Source organism: Gopherus flavomarginatus, chromosome 5, assembly GCF_025201925.1.
Source record: "Gopherus flavomarginatus isolate rGopFla2 chromosome 5, rGopFla2.mat.asm, whole genome shotgun sequence".
NCBI lineage: Eukaryota > Metazoa > Chordata > Testudines > Testudinidae > Gopherus > Gopherus flavomarginatus.
In genome coordinates, this window is record NC_066621.1 from 56,923,418 (window position 1) to 56,944,884 (window position 21,467).

General features: G+C 38.2%; 1 protein-coding gene across 1 annotated transcript in view; it reads right to left on the reverse strand.

Moving 5' to 3' along the window:
* INSC (INSC spindle orientation adaptor protein) overlaps positions 1–21,467 on the reverse strand; it is a 130,468-nt gene that overhangs the window by 63,491 nt on the left and 45,510 nt on the right. The window contains exons 5-6 of the mRNA XM_050954554.1: positions 19,876–19,989; positions 10,310–10,435 (exon numbers count right to left, since the gene is read on the reverse strand). Coding sequence (XP_050810511.1) covers positions 10,310–10,435; positions 19,876–19,989 — 240 coding nt within the window. The remainder of the gene's footprint in view (positions 1–10,309; positions 10,436–19,875; positions 19,990–21,467) is intronic.

Sequence of the window (21,467 nt, forward strand, 5' to 3'; positions counted from 1 at the left end):
AATATAGAACTTTAGATTATCTAATTGCGCCATGAACTCAGATGTTGGAATAGATTTGCCTGGCTCCCACACAGCTTTTGGAAACATTATTCCCCCTAACTATTGCTTAACGTTCTTCTGCCATTTTGTTGCTACAACAATATTCTCGGTGACCTATAAAATTAAATAGCATTTATTGACCAGCTCTAGATGGAGAACTCTAGACATGTAAGTAAACTAGTTGTTTGAGCTTGTCTCATTTTCACAGAAGAGGTCATTCTCCTCACTCATGATTAGATGAACAGAAGTGTCTTTATCTGCTCCTAATTATTATTCGTAACTTCATGAAAAATTATTACAAAGCCCTGCTATCAAATGACCAAGCTAAGGAAATGGGGCCAGTGCCATGTCAGCCCTATTGGCTGCAAAATAAAGGTCAATGTGTGAACTAGAAATAGAAAATACAATCAGAGATGGCATTTGAGCCATAGGGCATTCATTAGCTTATGAAGAGAATGTGTAGATTAAATTTTCTTTCTCCACAGTAACCCAGTATGCTCTTAGCCCATAAACTAATGCATTCTGTCTTTTAAACATTCTTGAGGAAAGTATTTTTCTCTTTAAAGAAGTAATATTCCCATTCATGCACTTTCCCAAAGTTCTTCTTTCACCAAAAGGCCATTTTTTAAGCATGAACACCGATCTCTACTTTGCAAAATGGACAATGATGTGAAAATATTGGTCAAGAGACTCATGAAAAATTGAGCCCACTCTGATACCTATATATGCATGAGAAATAGAACAAAGTGTTGTTTCTCAATGAGCTATGGGAGTGTATTTCATGAATATTTTGGAAGCTTCTCTATGAATGAATAGCTAATTTTAAAGCCCTCTCCCTTAAAAACACTGTACCTCACCTTCCTTCTTCCTAATTTGAAATGAGTGACCTGCTTGGAATAAAACTGAATTGTTGCTCATCTCGAACATAATTTTTTTAAAGTTTTGAAAAAAATGTAATTTTGCGGTTATATCCCTTTTAGGCACTTCTCTCTTTTCTAATTCTGATACAAACTTAAAATGAAAATGCTGAAATATCACTTTAAAGGTTCTTATTGCCCAGCGGAATAACAGAAATTTCATAAGAAAGCCCATTCACATAAGATTTCTAGCTCAATATAACAGACACAACGTGTCTGAATAAGCATCTGTAACCTACAGATAGTTTGAAGCAAACCTTTGAATTGTATGAGATTTGCTCATTGCTAGCAGCAATGTAACAAGCCACTGCTCGCTTATGATAAAAATCATTTCCTAGGTTTGCCAGCTTTCTACTGTACCTTATCTAGATGGAGCTAGTTTTTATGTTTAAACTGAAATAAGTGACAAGAGTATTCTTTATCTTATCTCTGATTTTCATGACTAGTTCTAGTGAGGACAAACTCAGACTTATTTACAGAAAATTAAGGAATGAAAAGCTAAAGTATTGACTAGCTATTGGGCCAGTCCTTTGCCATTGACTGCATTGTGCACAGCCTCCATCAGCTTCATTGGGTGTTTATTCTCTACAGCAAGTCACATAGATCCTCACAGCCAAACTTTTCAAGTTGATCTCCAATTTCTGCCTCTCACCAGAACTACGTAAAACTCAGGGGGGTTAACTGACAAGGATTCATGCAATGTTTTTCTTCACTGGGGTCAAACCACATGTATTTGGCTTTAATAATCTGAAACTCAAAACAACACTCAGTCAAAACCACAAAGTTTGAAATTGTTTCAAAATCAATAAATCAGCTCCCATTAGCTCAAATTTATGTTCAAATGTTACATGGCTTCAGGTTCTGCAGCAAACATTTCACACAGTCCTACCCCCATATAAAGTGACCATTGTTAAAAACTCTTGTATTTTGTCTAACCTGCTGGACAATATTCTAGTCCTGCAAAGATTACGACCCATGTGTAAAGTTATAATGTGCTTCTGTCTTTCCAAGGCAGGGTCCCTACATAATATTAACCGTTAAGATTTTTCCTGACATTTAAAGGAGTTTTGCAAAGTTATTTCAGATTCACAAAAAAAGTTTCAGTTCACAGTTGTTTTCCCATTCCTAAACTTCTCTTTTTGCAGTAATATCTCATTTGAAATCGTGTGTTTTCATTGAGGGACTCACAGCAATTTACAGCCCATAACTGGGCAATTTTACATAATGTACAATATTAAAAAGCTTTGTACGTACCCCCGCCTTTTGCAAATGTTTTATTAAAGTAGCAAGGGCTGTCATCAGCCTCTCTCTGGAATCATTTCCCTTTTAATGAGTAGATTCCAGGTGTCTGGCTCCATGGGCCATTTTAAATATTTAAAACAAATATGTACTGGTCAATGTTAATATTTGGGCAGCTGTTTGAATTAATATTTGTGAAGATCATTTGTTTTTGTTGCAGTTGCCTCAGTTCAAGATCCATGGAGAGTTGCAGCCTTTAAATGCATTACTATATTGCAATAATTAGCCATTTGTGGCCTGATCCAGCAGATCTTTTCCTCTTGTTTTGAGTTTTGACTGAGTAAGGATCACACACTTGAGCCTTGGTGTAAGTGTTACTTTTTTGCAGTAAAATTGTACAAGTATCATGCCTTAGACCCCAATCCTTACAAACTAGCTATGCAGACAGAACCCCTTTGACTTTAATGTAGCACAGGGGGCTTCATGAGTGGAAACCATTGCAAGATCATGGCTCATGTTTTTCACTATGATGTTAAATAGGCCATTTAGGCAAAGAATCCTCCATGTTACATGAATATCTTAACTGAAACTAGGCTCATTTTCCAAGCAAGATAGCTTCACAATGAAAACATGTAGAAATACCCTTTTTTCACAAGTTCATTGTGGAAACTCTCATTTTAACCACACTTTGTGTAAAGCAAACTTTTGAGTTGTGAAAGGGAAGGAAACCGAACATCATACATTTTTGCATGTCATTACACAAAACAAACATTTTAACTCTGCACCATTCTTTCTCTTAGATCATCCTCCTTATGGAGGAACCTAACTGAAGAAAGCACAACATTGTTCTCTGAATTTTAAAAGGACACTATGAGTGATCCAGGTATTCATACTATTCCCACACATCACATGTACAATATGATCATGTCCAAAACTCTCCTCCCGCTTCTTAGGGGTTTGTCATTAGAAATCTGCGTCAAATATAACAGAAGACAAAAGGCTGTATTCACAAACAGTTCTTCTTACAGAACATTGACCAAGGTTATTTTAACCCTTTGTCCCCATCTCCCATAGATTGCCTGTTCTATGCCCTTACACGCCCCTTGCATACTGCGGTACAAGCAGGCCTCTTGGAACTGGGCTCCATGTCACATGAGGGTACACACACCCCTGGACAGTCCTCAGAACCCTTTACCCTGTAACATTTCTGCTGCTAAGGGGACCTCTGCATCCACAGAAGAGGGGGCAGGGGGTTGGATGTGCCCTTAAATGCTGTTCTTTCCTAACAGACAGCTGAGGCTATGATCTCTCTTCATTTTCCCATTTTTAGAGGTATAATTCCCTTTAGGAGGTTAGGGGAAAATTCCACAAGATTATAAAGTGCCTAGTAAAGTGATAGGTTTCAGAGTGGTAGCTGTGTTAGTCTGTATCAGCAGTCCACAAGGACTCCTCGTTGTTGTTGTTTTAGTAAAGTGATAGCAGCCCATGTTCCATCTGATGATTACAATGCAATGGTTACACAGCACTGTGTTCATGCACACACAACTCCTCAATCACAAAATTCAGGTGGTTTCCATAATTATCTTACTACAACAGATGGCTTCTACTTGAAAAATTTGAACAATTTAATATTGACAGATTCCCAGAGTGGTCTAGTTCAAGTCTGTACAATTAACCAACAGTACATTTTCAAGTATCTTTACTGTACTTCAAGCAAAGTAATAATTACCCCAGATCACTTCAGAACTGACCCATGCTGCAATATTTTATCTCTGGTCAGCTGACTTAATCTACAAGAGAACTGAACCATTACACAGCAAGTGTGGCTTAAACTGGCTCAAGACAAAGATATTTACCTGCTCACCCTTATGACAACAAAAAAGCCACTGTAAAAAAAATTAATTACTTACTTATCTGGTTTTATGGGAGTGCAAGCTTTTACAAAGCAGTTCTAAACTGTGATAAGGTGAGTGCATGTATACGTGGTAGGATCTGGTCAGAAGAACTATTCTTCAAAAACAAAATGCTGGGGGAAATGTTCCCCTTTTAAAAAATAGGCATTTTTCAACACATTTAGATTTTAAATTCATGTTTTAACTTGGATTAGGTTTAGGATGACAGGAGATGGGGAGGTAATAGGAGCCTACATAAGAAAAAGACCCCAAAATCGGGACTGTCCCCTATAAAATTGAGATATCCGGTCACCCCAAATAGGTTTGTAGAGCCAGGAAAAGCATCTAAAAATCCAAATTATCACTTAAGCCCTGCCTGCTCCTCCTGAGAGTGTGTGGACTCAGAAAAGTTGAATTCCATATTTCTTTACAGAGACAAAGGCTTTGTCTACACTAGCAATTTTGTTGGCAAAACTTGTCAGGAGCGTGAAAAAAACCACACCCCGGGCGACTTAAGTTTCACCAACAAAAGCACCAGCATGGACAGCACTATGTGCACAGAGACTCTCTCCTGCTGCTCGTTGGGGGTGGTTTAATTATGCCAGCAGGAGAGCTCTCTCCCACTGGCATAGAGCAGCGACATGGGAGACCTTAGATCGAGGCAGCTGCAGCAGTTCAGCCGTGCCGCTGTAAGGTTCGTAGTGTAGACATAGCCAAAGTGAGGGAGGTAATATCTTTTACTGCACCAACTTCTGGTGCAGAGAGAAGCTTTGGAGCAACACAGAGCTCTTCAGGTCTGGGAAAGGTACACCAAGCTTCACAGCTAAATGCAAGGTGGAACAGATTGTTCACCATTAAGCAGTTAGTGCATATTCTAGGAGACCATTCAAGGTAGAGTGGCCCATTAATGGGGTGATGCTCCAGTAAAGAGAACCTTTTCCAGACCTGAAGAGCTCTCTGTCGTTTGAAAGCTTGTCTCTCACACCAACAGAAATTGGTCCCAAAACAAAAAAATAAATGTACTCACCTTGTCTCTAATATCTTGGGACCGACATAGCCACAACTATGCTACATATACTGTATCTTTAAGTCAGTCTTATGGATGGAATGGAGGTTAAGGATAATCTAGGCATGGCCCAATAGCTAAACAAATACTTTGCCTCAGTCTTTAATGAGGCTAATGAGGCACTTAGGGATAATGGCAGGATGACAAATGGGAATGAGGATATGGAGGTAGATATTACCACATCTGAGGTAGAAGCCAAACTCAAACAGCTTAATGGGACTAAATCGGAGGGCCCAGATAATCTTCATCCAAGAATGTTAAAGGAACTGGCACATGAAATTGCAAGCCCATTAGCAAGAATTTTTAATGAATCTGTAAACTCAGGGGTTGTACCATATGATTGGAGAATTGCTAACATAGTTCCTAATTTAAAGAAAGGGAAAAAAGCGATCCTAGTAACTATAGGCCTGTAGTTTGACATCTGTAGTATGTAAGGTCTTGGAAAAAATTTTGAAGGAGAAAGTAGTTAAGGACATTGAGGTCAATGGTAATTGGGACAAAATACAACATGGTTTTACAAAAGGTAGATCGTGCCAAACCAACCTGATCTCCTTCTTTGAGAAGGTAACAGATTTTTTAGACAAAGGAAATGCAGTGAATCTAATTTACCTTGATTTCAGTAAGGCATTTGATACGGTTCCTCATGGGGAATTACTAGTTAAATTGGAAAATATGGGGTTCAATATGAAAATTGAAAAGTGGATAAGGAACTGGTTAAAGGGGAGACTACAACGGGTCGTACTGAAAGGTGAACTGTCAGGCTGGAAGGAGATTACTAGTGGATCCTAAGGGATCAGTTTTGGGACCAATTTTATTTAATCTCTTTATTACTGACCTTGGCACAAAAAGTGAGAATGTGCTAATAAAGTTTGCAGATGACACAAAGATGGGAGGTATTGCTAACACAGAGAAGGACTGGGATATCATACAGGAAGATCTGGATGACCTTGTTAATTGGAGTAAGAGTAATAGGATGAACTTTAATAGTGAAAAGTGCAAGGTCATGCATTTACGGATTAACAACAAGAATTTTATTTATAAATTGGGGACACATCAGTTAGAAGTAACGGAGGAGGAGAAGGACCTCGGAGTATTGGTTGATCATAGGATGACTATGAGCCGCCAATGTGATATGGCCGTTAAAAAAGCTAATGCAGTTTTAGGATGCATCAGGCGAGGTATTTCCAGCAAAGATAAGGAGGTGTTAGTACCATTATACAAGGCACTGGTGAGGCCTCATCTGGAGTACTGTGTGCAGTTCTGGTCTCCCATGTTTAAGAAGGATGAATTCAAACTGGAACAGGTACAGAGGAGGGATACTAGGATGATCCGAGGAATGGAAAACCTATCTTATGAAAGGAGACTCAAAGAGCTTGGCTTGTTTAGCCTAACCAAAAGAAGGCTTGGGGGGGGGAGATATGATTGTTCTTTATAAACATATCAGAGGGATAAATATTAGGGAGGGAGAGGAATTATTTAAGCTTAGTACCAATGTAGACACAAGAACAAATGGATATAAACTGGACAATAGGAAGTTTAGACTTGAAATTAGACAAAGGTTTCTAACCATCAGAGGAGTGAAGTTCTGGAACAGCCTTCCAAGGGGAGTAGTGGGGGCAAAAGACATATCTGGCTTTAAGACTAAGCTTGATACATTTATGGAGGGGATGGTATGATGGAATAGCCTAATTTTGGCAATTCATTTGGCAATTGATATTTGATTATTAGCAGGTAAGTACAGCCCAGTGGTCTGTAATGGGGTGGGATCTGAGTTACTACAGAGAATTCTTTCCTGGGTGCTGGCTGGTGAGCCTTGCCCACATGCTCAGGGTTTAACTGATCGCCATATTTGGAGTCGGGAAGGAATTTTCTAGGGCAGATTGGCAGAGGCCCTGGAGGTTTTTCACCTTCCTCTGCAGCATGGGGCACGGGTCACTTGCTGGAGGAGTCTCTGCAGCCTGAGGTCTTCAAACTACAATTTGAAGACTTTAATAACTCAGACATAGGCTAAGGGTTTGCTACAGGAGTGCATGGGTGAGATTGTATGGCCTGCATTGTACAGGTCAGACTAGATGATCATAATGGTCCCTTCTGACCTTAAAGTCTATGAGTAATTTTGTCCTTATAACATTTGCAGACACAAAACAGAAAACTTGCTTTACTGTAAATACTAGACAGTTCATTAAAGCTTCATTCATATTAGAAATTTTTTATAATGTAATTATGCTACTTTAGTGTTCAGATATTTTAAAATCCATGAAAAACATCAGACTGAAATGTACTCCCATTGCTCCTGTAAACACCACCACACTGTCTTGGTGGTTTCCCTACTTGAATAGCATTTATATCAGCCCAGACACTCTTATTCTACCACTGAATTTGTGAGATTGCATGAAATTGGAGAAATAAAAGAAAATATTTCTAATGTCTCCAGTCACTAAGCCCTATAATTGTTTCCATGAGTATACCACTCCCTGTTAGCTCAGTTCCCCACTAAATATTCCATTAGGTGGTTCTTTACAAGCATTAATGGCTTTGAAGCCTAATTGGATAATTCAAGACAAAATAACATTATTTGACAATCTAAATTGTTTTGGATACAATGCATCTTCAGTTTTAATGAATTTTCTGCATTAAAAGTACAGTAAAGTGTGCTGAAGTTCTAATGCTCTCCTTCGGGTGTTAAATGCCCTCCTTCCTGTGGTCTGATGATGATGCACAGAACAGCAAGTTAAATCCCAACTAGAGCTGGGCTACTCTTTTCAGACAAAACATTTTTTCCATGGCAAAAACACAAATTTGGCAACACCAAAAAGCTTTGCAAAAATCATGTCCATTTCACTGAACAGTTTCAGCTGGAAAAAAAAAATTTTGAAAATTGAAATGAAGTGTTTCCATTTTTCACTTCAATATGAATTTATTTTGAATTTTCCCCTCTTCTTTCTGATGCGTGATGCATTCCTCCGTTCAGGAACAGTTTACTAAATCCATAAACATATACACATCCTCAACAGCCACAAAATCCTAGCTGATAGAGTGATAGATGGCTGCTTTAAGGTTAGTATAGGGCAGTGGTTCTCAACTAGGGGCCGGGGCCCCTGGGGGGCCGCGAACAGGTTTCAGAGGGTCTGCCAAGCAGGACCAGTGTTAGACTTGCTGGGGCCCCGGGCAGAAAGCTGAAGTCCCACTGCATGGGGCTGAAGCCTGAGGCCCTAAGCCCCACCACCTGGAGCTGAAGCAGAAGCCTGAGCAACTTAGCTTCACAGTGTCCCTGTCACATAGGGCCCCGGAGAATTGCCCTGCTTGCTACCCCTTAATGCTGGTCCTGGCTTTTATATGCAGAAAACCAGTTATTGTGGCACAGGTGGGCCATGGAGTTTTTATAGCATGTTTGGGGTGGGGTCTCAGAAAGAAAGAAAAAGGTTGAGAACCCCTGGTATAGGAGATCGTCTGTCATTTTCTTTTTTATTTCCAATTTCCTAAGCTCTCTCAAATATAACTCAAATTAACTATCACCCAAGGAGGCTCTCCTCATGGCTGTCCCATTTTTCCACTATCAGCATGAATTAACTCTTGTGTTTCCTCATTAAATCATAGCCGCCTAACTAGTCATTAGTATAGATCTATTCTCTTTAATCTCCATTAAACATTTGTTTAGTTGTCTTGCTTTTCTTTAGCTTCCCCCTTTTCCAGCTGCACCTCCCTTCTTTCTTCTCAGGAAAAAAAAAACAAAAAAGACAGCTGCCTCTGCCACACATTACCTCACTAACAATTGAATGTTCCTGTCTTGAACCTTAATTCTGTTTAGCCAGATGTAGGAAACAAAACTTCTCAGCTCCAGTTCTGGCCTTTAATGGACAAGGCACAGATTCTGAGAAGGTGTGGATTTAAGGATTGAAGGCCCAATTGACAAATGAATTGGTGAATCCAATGGTAAAGATCTCAATTAAAAATAGTCAAACCCCAGCAGAGAGTTGATTTTGTCCAAACTTGTTCTTCTCACCTCCTCTCCCCATTACAATCAGCCCAGAGACATACAGGCACAAGGACAACAGCTTCCTCTTGGACTTCTGTAATGTCATCTTAATATTCTCTATGTCCCATATCAAGGGACTACATCCTGAATTTGCCAGGGAATGGCCTAGACAAGATCTAAGAGGCTGTTTCCCCTCTTTAGCAGTTTTGTTGCCACGATTATTATAGATGTAATGGTGAACCCTTGAGACTTCTTCCTGTGTCAGTCTGAACTAATACTTATTTTAACAAAAATGTGAGACGTTATCTTCATTAAACCTAGGCTTGCAGACTTAATTTTTGCTGCAGATGTGCTGTCATACTTTGCTTGAGTTCTGGGTAGTAAATTACAAGACATGTCAATGTAAAGTAGCAGTGAAATAATTTATCATTAACTTGAAGAGGCACATTATTCAACTGGAGAAGATGAGTGTTTTATGAAACACAAAGGATGAGATCATGATTTAGTAACTGGTGGAAGTGCTCATTTTCCTAAATATAGAAGTGTACTTTTGTGGGTGATGTTGGATTGAAGTATAAGCAGTCCAAATAATTTTGTGGGATAATGTTTTCATGTCAGCTATCAGTGTTAAAATGGTCTTCTACATGACTTATTGCTTATTGGTGGAAGCCTCTTCCTAACATTCAGCTATTATATTTGTCTCAATACTAGTGCAATTATACCCCTTATACGTCGCCTCATTACTACAGAGGTGCTTTGCAGGGATGTCAGAAAAAAGGGCTTAAACATGTTTAAAGCTCTCCACATTTCAAGGGTTTGGGTTATTTGGAACACTGGGATTTCTAAACAAAGACTTTAACAAGTCCAGAGGTAATTACTTCAATAATTTCTTGACACAGCCATCAATGCATCTACTTGCCTTATGGAAATTATCCCTACTTAGAGAGATCATTTGTATAGACAATTGAACAGGATAATGTTATTGCTGAAACTAATAGTGTAAACATTGAAGATGTGCTCAGTGTGGGAAAATTGAGCTCATCACCAAGCAGGGTATGAAACACAAGCCTGAACGGAATCCAAACATATTCCCAAGTTACCAATTACTAGACGAGATTAACGATTAGACTCCACTGTTCTTGTTGAACAATCACTGTAAAGAGCATTGAAGTAACAATACCTTTTCCAGCTGGTGAATCCCTTCCTCCACACAGCATATGGATGCCAGTGTTCTGAGAGTCTGGGGATAAAGGCACCTGAAACAATCCTGGCGGCAGATCTTAAAGAGAGCCACAACACCTCCTTCCTGTAAAAGGAAAGCAAACTCAAGTCAGCAACACTAATTACTACTTTGCACTTTATTGTTCTTTTTGAAAGATCAGGGATAATAAATGTTCTTTCAGTAATTTCTCCAAATTAACTACTGCCACAACAACAAAAAAGGTGTTAAGATCACACAGAGGCGTCAAATTGATTAGTGCTTATAAATTAGGAGATGAAAGAGTAATGTAGCCTCAGTGGGAGGTGTGCTTAAACTATTGACTTTTACCATTTACAAACACCATTTTAATTAAACTTGTCATAGAAGTGAAAATTATACACGGAATTATCATCAGAATTTCCAGTCTTGTGGTGGTAGCAATATTTGGTTGAAAAATTTAGCTGGGGAAAAGAAGAGGTTCTACCAGTAAATATTGGTTTTAGGGCAAAAATAAGAGACCCACTGCAAATACTTTACAATCTTCCAAATTTCTGAATCTCATACACACACACCATTTTTGGCCTCAGATGTTGCCAAAATGTCACAGGGATGCACTAGAGATTTATGTATGTGTGTATCCATACAAGTGAGCTTCCCTCAGACATTTCCAATTTTTCCATTAGAAAAAGATAACATTATGGCACTTTTAAAGGACTACTCAGGTAAACACCACCTTTCAAATTCTGGGATTTCACATGAGAGGCAAGCTCTTAATTCTGAGGAACAAATGACTGAGAAGATCTAGAGTATTAAGTCCAGCAAGGAGACAGACGTCCTTGCATAACATCTAAATACATGCAAAAACAAAGTTAGGAATGGCGACAGCTGTTAGACAAGTAAGGGGGAGCAGAATCCATAAGGAAGATTGCACATGAGGAGTGACTGGATTTGGGGAAGACTCTGATGAAATTATGTAAACCTGAACAAAGATCTGGTTCTGGTTGGGCAATGGGCAAAGCCCTAGATCTTACTTTGCCTAAACAAGTTTTCCCATCCCTAACAAAATCATGTATATAATCACCTCTCAGACATACAGATGGTGCTTTGGTGCAGTCAGTCTTCTCCCCACATCTCGTGGTCCATTCCTCACTAAGTGCATATGCACACACACACACACAGGGTTAAACTACCCCAAAAGGATATTCATAAAAATATATACTGACATTCTGTTAAAATAGAGATTAATGAGAGCTGCTACAGAAAAGCTTAGGAGAAAAAGGTTAACTTGTGGGCACAGGCATTGGGACTTGAGAAACAAGGCTCACTTCCCAGTCCTGTCACACACTTGCTTGTGTGACCTTGGGCAAAGTCACTCCCTCCCTCCCTCTGTGACTTAGTATCTCCATTTTGCAGATGAGAAACTAACACCTTCTTTCTCCTACTCTGTCTTGTCTATTTACATGATAAGGTTGACGCATAAAGTGTTTCTGACTACATTTGTACAGATCTTGGTTGGGGTCTGTAAGTGCTACCATAAAACAAATAAGAGTCACATCCCATATGACTCTGGATAATGTTGCAAATTCAAGAGATAAATGCTAATCCATTCACTGATTCCTAAAAATTAATCAGAAGTATTATTAAATCCTACCATTTACAAATCTTCAATTGGAGACAAATCCTGACACAATCTGAGCACCTACAACTCCTATAGACTTCAGTGGAAGATACATGCACTCTCAACCCTTTAGAAATTGACTGAGTTTCTCCATTCTTCTGGGTATAGTTGACATCATGAATGACATAATTAATAAAGAGGAACAAATGTAAATATAAATTTAAAAAAATCCATACATACACTCACTTTCTATGTTTTTATCCTATCTTTACTAATTTGTTTCAAATGTTAAGGCAGTGCTTACACTATATATCGCCTTAAATTATGTAAAAGCAAAGACATAATCAAGATGGAAGCATTTGAAATGTGTTCTCTCTTTTGTTGACAGTAGATGAAAGAGTTTAGCCTAAAGCACTCAGAGATTCCAGGAACTAATTAAAAAATAATCAAACATGAACCAAATGACATTCAATAAAGGTAGAAATCCTCAGGCATCTTCCTAAATACACCTGAAAGGTCCAAGTATTAAGATATTTTTCAATTTCACAGAACTGTCTCTTTGGGGTGGTTTTCTTCTTTGTTTTCATTTTTGTCTTCTTTTACCATTTGTGATGCCTAGAAATACTGTGATACACAGAGCTTTATTGGCATGGGGGTTATGGCATGAATGTGAATCAAACATTATTTTATTTTCATTCCAGAAATCATTGTATGATTTTGCATTCTCTATATATGAAAACAATACAAACAGTAGAAGAGTTTGTTTAGAGTATGTTAGATTTAACAAAGTGATACTACTTGAAAAAAATCTGAATTTTTAAAAGGTGAGCTCTGAATAAATCTTCAAGGTAGAATTTTTTTACTGTGCCTTTGGCTATGCATGTGTAATTTCCACTGATATCAATGGAAGAAGTATGCATGTATTTGAGAGCAGAATTTGCTCCTACAATCATCATAACATATACACAGCAGTAGCACAAAACCTACCACGTAGCTCATTACTGAATCTCTAAAATTAATGAAGGCAATATACTAACAAAATTGCTTTATGTTTCAATCAGACCTTTCTTCCACCAAAGGACATAAAAATGCTTTACAAATATTAATTAATTAAGCCTCAAAACACACCAATGAAAAAGATACAATAGAGTTGGTGCACTGCACTTTTTCTAACTCTAGTGCAACTAGGCATTTGATTATTTCAATTTTAAAGTCCTTGCAGTTTGTCAGATACAAAGAGGACACACTGAACATTGCTATTCATTAAAGATCTGTATTTCTGTCCTTCAGTCTTAATAAGTGAATGTTTAGAATGGATGACACTACTAATTCCCAAACAATGGTGGCACATTTATTGCAAGTTTTCTGTGTGATAAAAGCCATCCTGCTTTTGTCTAACATGAACAGAAAGTGAGTTATTGATAACTTGCTCAGCAGGAGATACTACCTATTTGTTTCATACCTATGTGCTGTATTGAGCTGTAAAGAGTTGACCATAAGTAATGAACCTAGAAAAGTGAAAAAATGAGATTTCTGCTTCTGTATGGAAGTTTGAGATAAACACCAAACCAAAAAGCTCTCAATTACTACTGACTTCAAGAAGACTCTCAGCACTTCCCAGGAGTCACTCAGAACCTTGCAAGAACAGGTGTCTGCACCTTTAATAATGATTATAGAAGGATTTAGCCTGATGGATATTAAAATATGTAATAATTAGAGATGTTTGAACTAATTCAGAGAAAACAAAGAAGTTGACCTCACAGAGCTGTGCCTGTTCCCAAGAGCTTCTGACACATCTAAGCCTGCTTCCCCCTTTCCCACCCAAATTCTTGCTTGAAACCTGAGCCAAACTAAATGTACTGAATTTTTCCAGCAATCAGAATAGCGTCTTATATTGCCTTCAATTCCTCTGAGCACTGTAGGGACTGAGCACTCTGGGGCATAATTAAGAGGCCTGAATTAGAATATCAAGCCCAGTATTGGCAGTTTCAGCCTTAGCATTTCTCTCTCCTATGGAGACTATTAGCATAGTATTAAATCACAAACCATTAGCATTACCCCTTAATTGTTCATCTGCTAATTTGATTCACTTACAGCAAGGTCTGTTTCTTGAGTGGTATTTTTCCTTTATTTATGTACCATTTATTTGTTATTGGCTTTTGTTGGTTCTTTTAGCTGTCATGAAGCAGAATTAATTTAGAAACAATCTGTTTCACATAAACCAATTTTCCACAAGTGCTAGACTCCATGGTTAAGATTTATAACTCAGGTTCTTGAGGTCTCCCTATGATCTCAAAGCCTAATGACTGACTTTTAATGATCGTTCTATGATTAATGGGTCTTGACATGGAAGGTCCAAGGGAACAAAAATATAATAGACATACTGTAATAAAGAGAAGAATTTTGTAAAAATAGCCCTGCAACAGCCAGACAATGGTACAGCCAATAACTTATGCCAAGCCCTTGCTTTAATTCTGTTTGCTTTTAAAAGTATATACACATTACTAGTGTCTCCCTCCCATTGTCACCGTAGCATGTACATGTCTGTGTGTGTGTGCACATGCAGACACACACGCAGACCATGTATTATTATAAAACTTACAGCCCAATCCTGGGTTTTTTCTTTATTCAGAACACCACCACTACACACAAAACTAGTTTAGCTGTTCCTAGGATTTCCCCCTACAGGGCTTCCTTTCTTCCTCTGAGTCAATATTCTTTAAACCAAGGGCCAGCATCATGTAAGGGGCTGCTGGAATTGCTTGCAGAGGCCCTGATCCTCATGAAATTAAAGATTCCATAGCACTCAACCTAACATGCTGGCCATGGTAATAACTCTACCTGCCTTCAGCTCCCCTGTGGTTTGTGTTTTGTTACAGTGCACTGTTAAACAGCTGTGGCATTTCACTCTCTCTCTCTCACACACACACACACAGCATGCCTTCACTTCAGTGGTAGATGGAGATTCTTTTTTATATGGAGTCTGTATAATCTTGGGCCTGTGATAGAGGTAATCAGTGGGAGTCCCAGGAAGCATTTTGGCTGCCTCAGAATGTCTCTTGGAGCTCTGGGTATTAGAAACTAGAGTGGGAGCTCTGCCACCTTTCTACAGGATGATACATGTTCCCCCCAACCTTCATTGGTAAAGTTTTGCTGGCCAATGTGGAACCATGTGCTAAATCTCACTCTAGTGTCAGTAAAAAACTTGTACTGTCCTTGCATTCAGGAAATGAAAGTACTTGGTCTGTGGCTTGCCTTTGCAGAAATACAAAAACCAAAAAAAAGTGGAGGAAAGACTCTCTCTCATCTCCCTTTCTGTCCACCTGTGCAGGTTCAAGATCATCATCTTACCATTGGAAGTAGAGAAAAAATATTTGATCAGTTTTGCTTCCTTTTCTATTCACAGCATTTATACAAACACACTGAGATTTTCTCTAATTTCTTCACTATTTGAAATATTCAGTCATCTCCATGGCTTGCTTTCTGGGAGTATTCAAACACAAAAGCTTAAAAAACATTTTCCATGAGTATTTGTAGTAGTAAATGGCACACAAAGGGGTGCAAATAAAGCCAAAGTGAATTCATTTAAAAATACAAAACAACAACTATGAGAAATATTATTTTCGCTATATATCCATCTTAGCTTTTGGTAAACTGGCATTTTATTTTCCTCCATGGCACTTTAGCCCTTTTTATACATGTGCACATATTTGTGTGCATGTCGTGGTTTAAAAATTTATATGGTATTCAGATTGCTGTATTTACTATATATTAGGGGACATTCATAACACTTTTTTTTAAGTGAACATACACAGGGCCCAATTCACTACTACCCTGCACCTTGTGTAGTCTTTCACACCAGTGCAAATTGGGTGTCATATGCTACCAAAACTGAAGATCATAATTTTCAGCCATTTTGCACTAGTAGAAGTAACTGCTGAGTAACACCGCATCAGCCCACAATGTACATTTGGAACATTATACTAAATGTGCCTGCATCATCTTGTTAGCAATTCTTTTCACAATTGTAGAGATAAGATTAGACTTTTAAAAGAAATGTTTATTTTGATAACATTAAGCCCAAACCCAATGTGCAATTAACGCTGTCTACAGGAGATCTCTAAATAATTTGATAGGTTACTAAAACAAACTTGGCAACATTTCAACTATGGATTTTTAGATCAGACCATACTAATGGTTCTGCTTCCTTAAAGGATGGACAGTCATTGGACCGAGTAATTCATTGAGTACATCACAGTAACATGTACAGATATTGGTTTGCATTTGAAACCCAGCCAAATGGCTGCATTTTAGAGCGTGTAGCTTTTCCTCTATAAAGCTGTGACATACTTTGCCCTCTTATCCCTTGAATAACTAATACTGATAGCTGCATGTAATCACTTCAGTTCTAATATGCTCTGCAATGTTCATTAGAGAAACAATCTCTAGTTAGAGCAGACTGAACTGAGGCAGCTAAATGACAGCAGAATTTCCAGAAGCACCATAGAAAACCTTAAAGTTCTCATTAACAAGGACAGAAGGCAAATGGTGGCTTTAAGCTAACTTTCTGCTCAATAATCCTGGGACTGGCTAGGAGCCAAAAGAGGCACTTGAGCCAGCTTATAAGTCTCCTGAGAGGCCATTATGACAGTAACGATCTACAGAGCACAGTGTGCTTCAGCCCGTGAAACATCTTCTCCCACTCCCAGTAAATTCCTGCCCCAGGAAGTGAAGGAGGAGACGATGTAGTTTGCTATGCTGGCTTATATCAGCTGGTGATTCCCTCACATTGAGGGAATGCTTGGCTGCTCATTTAGAGTAGATATAAGGTTTCTTTTCACCCTCAACCTCTACCTCAGATTTCCTGTGTCTTTGGGTAAGTTATTTAGCCTTTCTGTGCCTTAACTTAGAGAAGGTCTACACTATGGGGCTAAACTGACCTAAGTTATGCAACTCCAGCTATGTTATTCACGTAGCTGGAGTCAACGTACCTTGGGCTGACTTATTGCAGTGCATACACCATGCTGGGTTGATGGGAGAAACTCTGTCAACTTACCTTATGCTTCTCATTCCGGTGGAGTACCAGAGTCTACAGGAGAGCGATCAGCGGTTGATTTAGCTGGTCTTCACCAGACCCACTAAATCGACCTCCTGTGGATCAATCGACACAGTTGATCCATGGTAAGTGGAGACAAGCCCTTAGTTCTCCATCTGTAAAAACGGGGATAACAATACTTCCCTTCTCACAGTGCTGTGTTGTGAGGATAAACACATTAAAAATTGTGAATCACTTTGAGATTTGCTGATGAAAGATGCTGTATGAGAGTTAGGTGTTAGTATTATTACATGCCAATAGAATCTTCTTTGTGTGAAAAAGCCATTCTGCGTGAAATGGGTTGTTTTCATCCCTCCACTGGGCTCTATGCAGATGCATCTTTGCCAATTTCGGGGAGCAGAGGGGATACTATTCTTCATTACATTTTAAAGTAAAGATGTTGCTCAATGTTCATATAAATATACTAGCACACTTGTTCCTCTTGATATTTTGCAGAGCTATTGAGTTAAACATTTAACTCAACCATTTAAAGAAAGTTAATTAAGTGATAAAAGATAAGCATATTATACTAAGTTGTAGAAGAAAACGAACTGCAATGAGGCTAACAAAATAAAACTAATAAAACTGTTTTTTGTAAAGTCAATTAGTGCCCAACCTACTGGAAGTATTTTCATTGACATCTGTGAGCTTTGGATCAGACCCTAAGTTACTTTTTCAGTATCCATATAAATAGTGGCAAATCATGAACAAGTATGTTAGAGAAATTGGCGTCAATTAATTATACATATAGCATAAGATATCAACATACATAGCTCAAGCCTCCACTTTCATTGATAAACTATATCAGTAATTGTTGTTTTTACTTTAATTTGAAATCACTCAAACTCTTTTGAGGTTCATGTATTATTGATTCGGCCATGAGTCTCTTAAAAGACATACCTTCTCCTGGGGTTATTAATTTTCTTGTAGATTTGAGAACAAATTGATAAATACAGGTTTTTAGTTCTTTTGACAGTATACTGGTCTACACTCTAGTCATAAATTAGCACTCTTCCTTGAAACTCCTTTTCGGACTTCAAGTAGAGTTCTAGTATCTATACCTTACAATGCATCTCCAGTTTTAAAAATAAACAAAACATTTTACGCCTACTCTTTATTGATGCCAAATGTTTCTAAAAGCTGCTAAAATGACTGACAGATAAAATTGAGTTCTGCATGTGTCTATTGCCCTTTCATGTTGAAAATGATGTTATCAGTTAAATTCAGACATACAGCCAGAAATTCAGAGTTTTATCAATCAATATGTCTCAAAAGAAGATGATACTCCTTTTATACCCGATAAGAAAAAATATCTTGATCCAACTGGAATTCAAGTGTTGTCATGTAGCAAAAGATAATTTACTACAAAACTGCCTGGAGTTATTCTTGTAATGGCTTATGGAAGTAAATAGTTAAGCAAAACACATAATAAATTTAAGATATCCACAGCTAATTTACAAATAGTAAGGAAACTTGAAACGCAAATGGTCCATTCTCCTCTTGGTATATCCATATAAGTTTCATAAATATTAACAGGTGCTGGGGGTCTGAATATCAAGGGAACAACAGACCCCTTTATTCTCAGATATCCTTCAATCCATGGCAGAATTCCAAAGGATAGCCATGGAAGTTGTGTATAGACTGGGGTTGTATATGGCATATGATTTTTTGAATGGTACAAGGTGAATTTTCAAAATGCTGTACTGGAGTAAAATAAGGGTACTGAAGCATAAAATTCCAGTGTACAGTATGTTATAAATTACAGAGGTCACTCTAATGCCTAATACACAGTGTTTGGGGTGGTGACAATGGGAGTGTACACTATTAAGAAGCCCAAAAGGGCCTGTAACTCAATGAAAGCTTATTCCTAAATAACAGACAGCAGAAGGTTAGCCATACAGGAAAGCAGCCAGCCCTCTCTAGCCAATTCATATGCCAGTAACAAGTCTGGGTTCCAGTAGAATCATAGATTGGGGGTGGAAGGGACCTCAAGAGATCATCTAGTCCAACCCTCTGCTCAAAGCAGAACCAATCCCCAAATGGCCCCCTCAAGGATTGAACTCACAACTCTGGGTTTAGCAGGCCAATGCTCAAACCACTGAGCTATCCCTCCCCCAGTAAGGCTGGTTTTTCTGGGTTGTCATCATAACACAGTGATGTGATGTAATTATCCCTTTAACGAACATGCTGTGGTCTGTTTGTGTTCAGACTGGCTCATGGCCTATTTCAGGAAGGTTTAGAATTCCATCATTACCATTTAGCTCTTCTAGCCCCACAGATGGAAATTTAAGGGGGAAAATATTGAATTAGCGCCTCATGAAAAATTCAACTCCTACATAAATAGCTATATTAGGAACACCACAATTACACTTAAAATGTCAGTACTGAGATAGAGTCACATGTTCCATGACACCTGTAATACAACAGTATCTGTGCCATCCTCTACCCAGCTGCCACTCCACTGTATGTCCAACTTTTTTGATATTTTAAATAAAAGAAGAAAAACATGGTTTCTTAAAGTAAAAATTTATTTTTTCATTAAAACTGGATTAGCTGAAATAAAAAGTACCAGCCTGCTGCACTATAAATTTTCATATTACAATCTGTACAGTATGTTTATCATAAATGCCCAGTCAGTAACTCTAAATCAACCATTTCCATAATACATGGTAATTAATCTAGTTCTAGATTTACTTCTGGATTGCTCTAAGAACAGGAAGTAGCTTCCCCAACATTGCACCCCCAACACTTGGGAAACCTCTGGATCATTGCAATGATAATAAAAAAAATAGCCAGTTAACTCTACATTGAAAGAATTTGTGTGCACCTTACCTTAGCTATGATGCGGCACAATTGAGCACCCTCTTGGGTAAGGCTGAATAAACCAATGGTAGATGATTCTGTGATATATATATTATCTGATGAGTTTATTTGTCTCACAAGATTCTGTGCAACACAAAAAGATAATAAACACCAGTTACTTCCAATGAGAAGAATCAAGAGGGGATAACTGTGGTTTTTCTTTTAGGTTGGAGTAACTGAATCTAGTCAGTTTAACCAGTTTCAAAGTTACTAATCACATAGTGAAGGGACAGAGAGAGAGAAAGACATTGTATGGGCCAAATTCTGCCCTTATTAACATTGGGTTACCATATATATTTCAACTGCATAGATGGAACTGAGGGTAGAATTTGCCTCTACACCCTCTTTATATGGAGATCTCTATTAATGAAAATAATATATTTAACATACTGAGCAAAGACCATTGCAATTATTTGGGAGAACATTATTTGATTTAGCATGGAATTCTTCTATGATTTGCAAAGGGTGATTAATTTGCTTAGCTCATAACTAACATAATGCTATGAATCTCCTATTTTTACGCTAGAGTAATGCTGCAGACTACTGACCTAACAGGTCTTTTCCTCTTCTAGGCTCCACAGTTCTAAATAGGATCCTGTTAAGATCTATTAACTGTCCTCAAACTATAGAGGAAGTCTCATGGGTCAGTGCATGGCCTTGTGACAGAAAAACCACTGATTAAGTCTCCAGTAAAGGTAATTGATTAAATGCACATTTTCTTTTTAAATTGTTATCTTGGTTTTGCATGTGTACCACTGCATTTGCGCAGATTAAGAGGGTTGTTAAAAGAGTAGAGACTCCATAATGCTACATTTAATGTTGTTCTCTCCACCACTGCATGTTATCATTACAAAGAAGAAATACACACTGATAATAATCTTTAAGAAAGTAGCTATGTATTTTTATTTTTCTCATATCTTTGGAAGAAGTGCAGAGAAAAATCCCACATTTATAAGCTTATGAGCCAAAATTCAGTTCTCTTCTCTTCAACTGTCTGTATTTCTATCTTTAACTTTTAGTCCCACTGCCCAAAAAGTCATCTTAGAAAGCCACAGAACCTATTGTTTTACAATTTAACATTAACTGTGACGGATTGGACCCCCCTTCTGGGATGCTACCTGATGCACTGAGATTTCACGCAGCCCGCCTGCTCCACTAGCCTGGGCTCCCTCTCTCTGTTTTGCTGAATCAGGCTTTCTGGCATCTGGCAGCACACAGACACAGGTAGGGAGCACCAGCTGTAGAATCACACAGAGGCTGCAAACACCTCTCTGAGTACAGTCTAGTTATTTTATTTGCTAAATTGAAATAATGACTTAAATTATTTACACAGCTATTTATGCTTGGAATCATTTGTGGCATTACATATGGTTCCCATAAACCATAACTAAAGCTCAACAATAGGCAGCTTGTTACCTTGACTTAGCTCTGGGATGCTGAAAATCGCTTCTCTAGCTTCCCATTTCCTGGGCAACAATCTGTTTTAAAACTAAGGTATTTGAAAGAGAGGACTGTAACAAACAGGCCATAATGGGTTTGAATCTCTTAAGATAAGTTTAATT